At 33.4% G+C, this 2,008-nt stretch overlaps 1 protein-coding gene across 2 annotated transcripts in view; it reads right to left on the bottom strand.

Annotated features, from left to right (window-relative positions):
- Nucleotides 1-484: 484 nt before the first annotated feature.
- Nucleotides 485-2,008, bottom strand: part of LOC106470532 (integrator complex subunit 12-like) — a 4,984-nt gene continuing 3,460 nt past the window's right edge. For both annotated transcript variants that reach the window (XM_022399136.1, XM_013931091.2), the window contains exon 3: nt 485-1,232. In XM_022399136.1, coding sequence (XP_022254844.1) covers nt 654-1,232 — 579 coding nt within the window. In that variant the 3' untranslated portion in view covers nt 485-653. The remainder of the gene's footprint in view (nt 1,233-2,008) is intronic.

Below are 2,008 nucleotides of genomic sequence, written 5' to 3'. Positions count from 1 at the left end.
TCATTTCCATGCCTAAAAACTGTTTCTCTTACATGACCCTTAAAATGAAATGTTATTCAACATTCCAATGTTTCTGTAATGAAAATAAATGGTTATATTCTTTATATTAGGAAGTAACTTGCAATGATTTTTAAAATAATACAGATAACCCAATATCTATAGCATGATAAATTATGTTATAATTTTAAAGTTATATATCTTGAGCAAAATGGTACGTATATATAAATAACACAGACCTTAATTTATTCTATGTGATCATAAAATTGCTTGAAACAATTAATTTCTGTATACATTTATACATTTTAACAAAATTACCTTAGACTATAATATTTTTGGTTAAGTTTAATTTTATAGCTAACCTTGGGCTGTCCTCCAAAACTTAACAATTTGATCTAGTGATCATATGTCTATAAGAGTGTTAGAAGCTTCTAATAAGGAGATTCGAATGAAATGTAACATAAAAATCAAGAATATGAGAGAAAGATTTAAAGTTTCTAAAGTGTACTAGACTCTAATTTTATTTTGAGGTATATTTTACACAGTACGAACATTTTTGACATTGTAAGAAATAAGTGGTTGTTAAAAGAATCACAGGGGATCTAGCTAAATATTGAAATAAACATATACGAATTCTGGAGAGGGGAATTAACCGTCTACTTAGTGGACAGTCTTCGTTTTTCTTGCATTTTTGCTGCAGCTTTCTTTTTCATGATCTGCAGTCTCTTGTCAGCAGACATCAGTGAACTAGAACTAACTGGTTTGGCTCCTACTGTGTTTGAGGAATTGTTTCCATTACTACTGGTGGTTGGATTGGAGTTTCTAGTTACTAAGGAAGAGCTCACAGCATTTAATAAACTGCTCCCAGGTTTATTTCCTCCTGAAACAGTTACTCCTATAGAACTTGAACTCACAGAAGTCTTAGTTCCGGCCAGAGTAGCTGCTTGAGAACTCGTGGAGCCTGAGCTACTGGTGGGAGTCACTTTAGTCTGAGCACCACACGAAACCAAACCCTTTGATAACACACTGGGTGTGATGCTGGTGAAAGGTGGTTTGGTTGCTACTGATGTGGAAGATCCAAGGGTTCTGTTAGTTGAGAAAATAAGTTTAGAAGGAAAGCCAGAGGAAGGAGAAGAGCTAACTGCTGGTCGAGCACTAAGATTTGCAGCTAAGCCAGCCAAACCTACAGGTTTGTTAGTGGTTACAGTTGTAACACTGGTCTGAGTCAGAGGTACCTAAAATCAAGAAACAAGAACTAAGTTAGTAAGATTTAAAGCATTAAATTGATATAATAAGCGTAATTAGCACATTGATGTGACACAATACTACTACCAACCTTACATCTAATTTAAAGTTGCTGTTGGTGGAGATATGTTCAAACGCTCATTTAGTTAAATATATGTAGTACAATGTCTTTCTAGTATCCTGAACATTTAGATTATAGAGATAGAAATACATACTCTACATTTGTTGTTTTAGTTTGTGGACTATAGACAGATAATAACTCTAGAACCACATCAAACATCTGTATCACGTGATCATAACTCTAGAACCACACCAAACATCTGTATCACATGATCATAACTCTAGAACCACACCAGATGTCTGTATCACGTGATCATAACTCTAGAACCTACAACAGTGATACAAGTGTAGATTTGTAACAATAAACATTACCTACAACAGCGACACAAGTGTAGATTTTTAACAATAAACGTAGCCTACAACAGTGACACAAGTGTAGATTGCTAACAATAAACATTACCTACAACAGTGATACAAGTGTAGATTTGTAACAATAAACATTACCTACAACAGCGACACAAGTGTAGATTTTTAACAATAAACGTAGCCTACAACAGTGATACAAGTGTAGATTTCTAAAAATAAAAATTACCTACAATAGTTATACACGTTTAGATTCCTAACAATAAATATTACCTATAACAGTGATACAAGTGTAGCTTTTTAACAATAAACTTTATCTACAACAGTGATACAAGTGTAGATT

The sequence above is a fragment of the Limulus polyphemus genome, unplaced genomic scaffold, assembly GCF_000517525.1.
Source record: "Limulus polyphemus unplaced genomic scaffold, Limulus_polyphemus-2.1.2 Scaffold4067, whole genome shotgun sequence".
NCBI lineage: Eukaryota > Metazoa > Arthropoda > Merostomata > Xiphosura > Limulidae > Limulus > Limulus polyphemus.
Note: the sequence above shows the minus strand (reverse complement) of the source record. Positions and strands in the feature narration are given on the sequence as shown.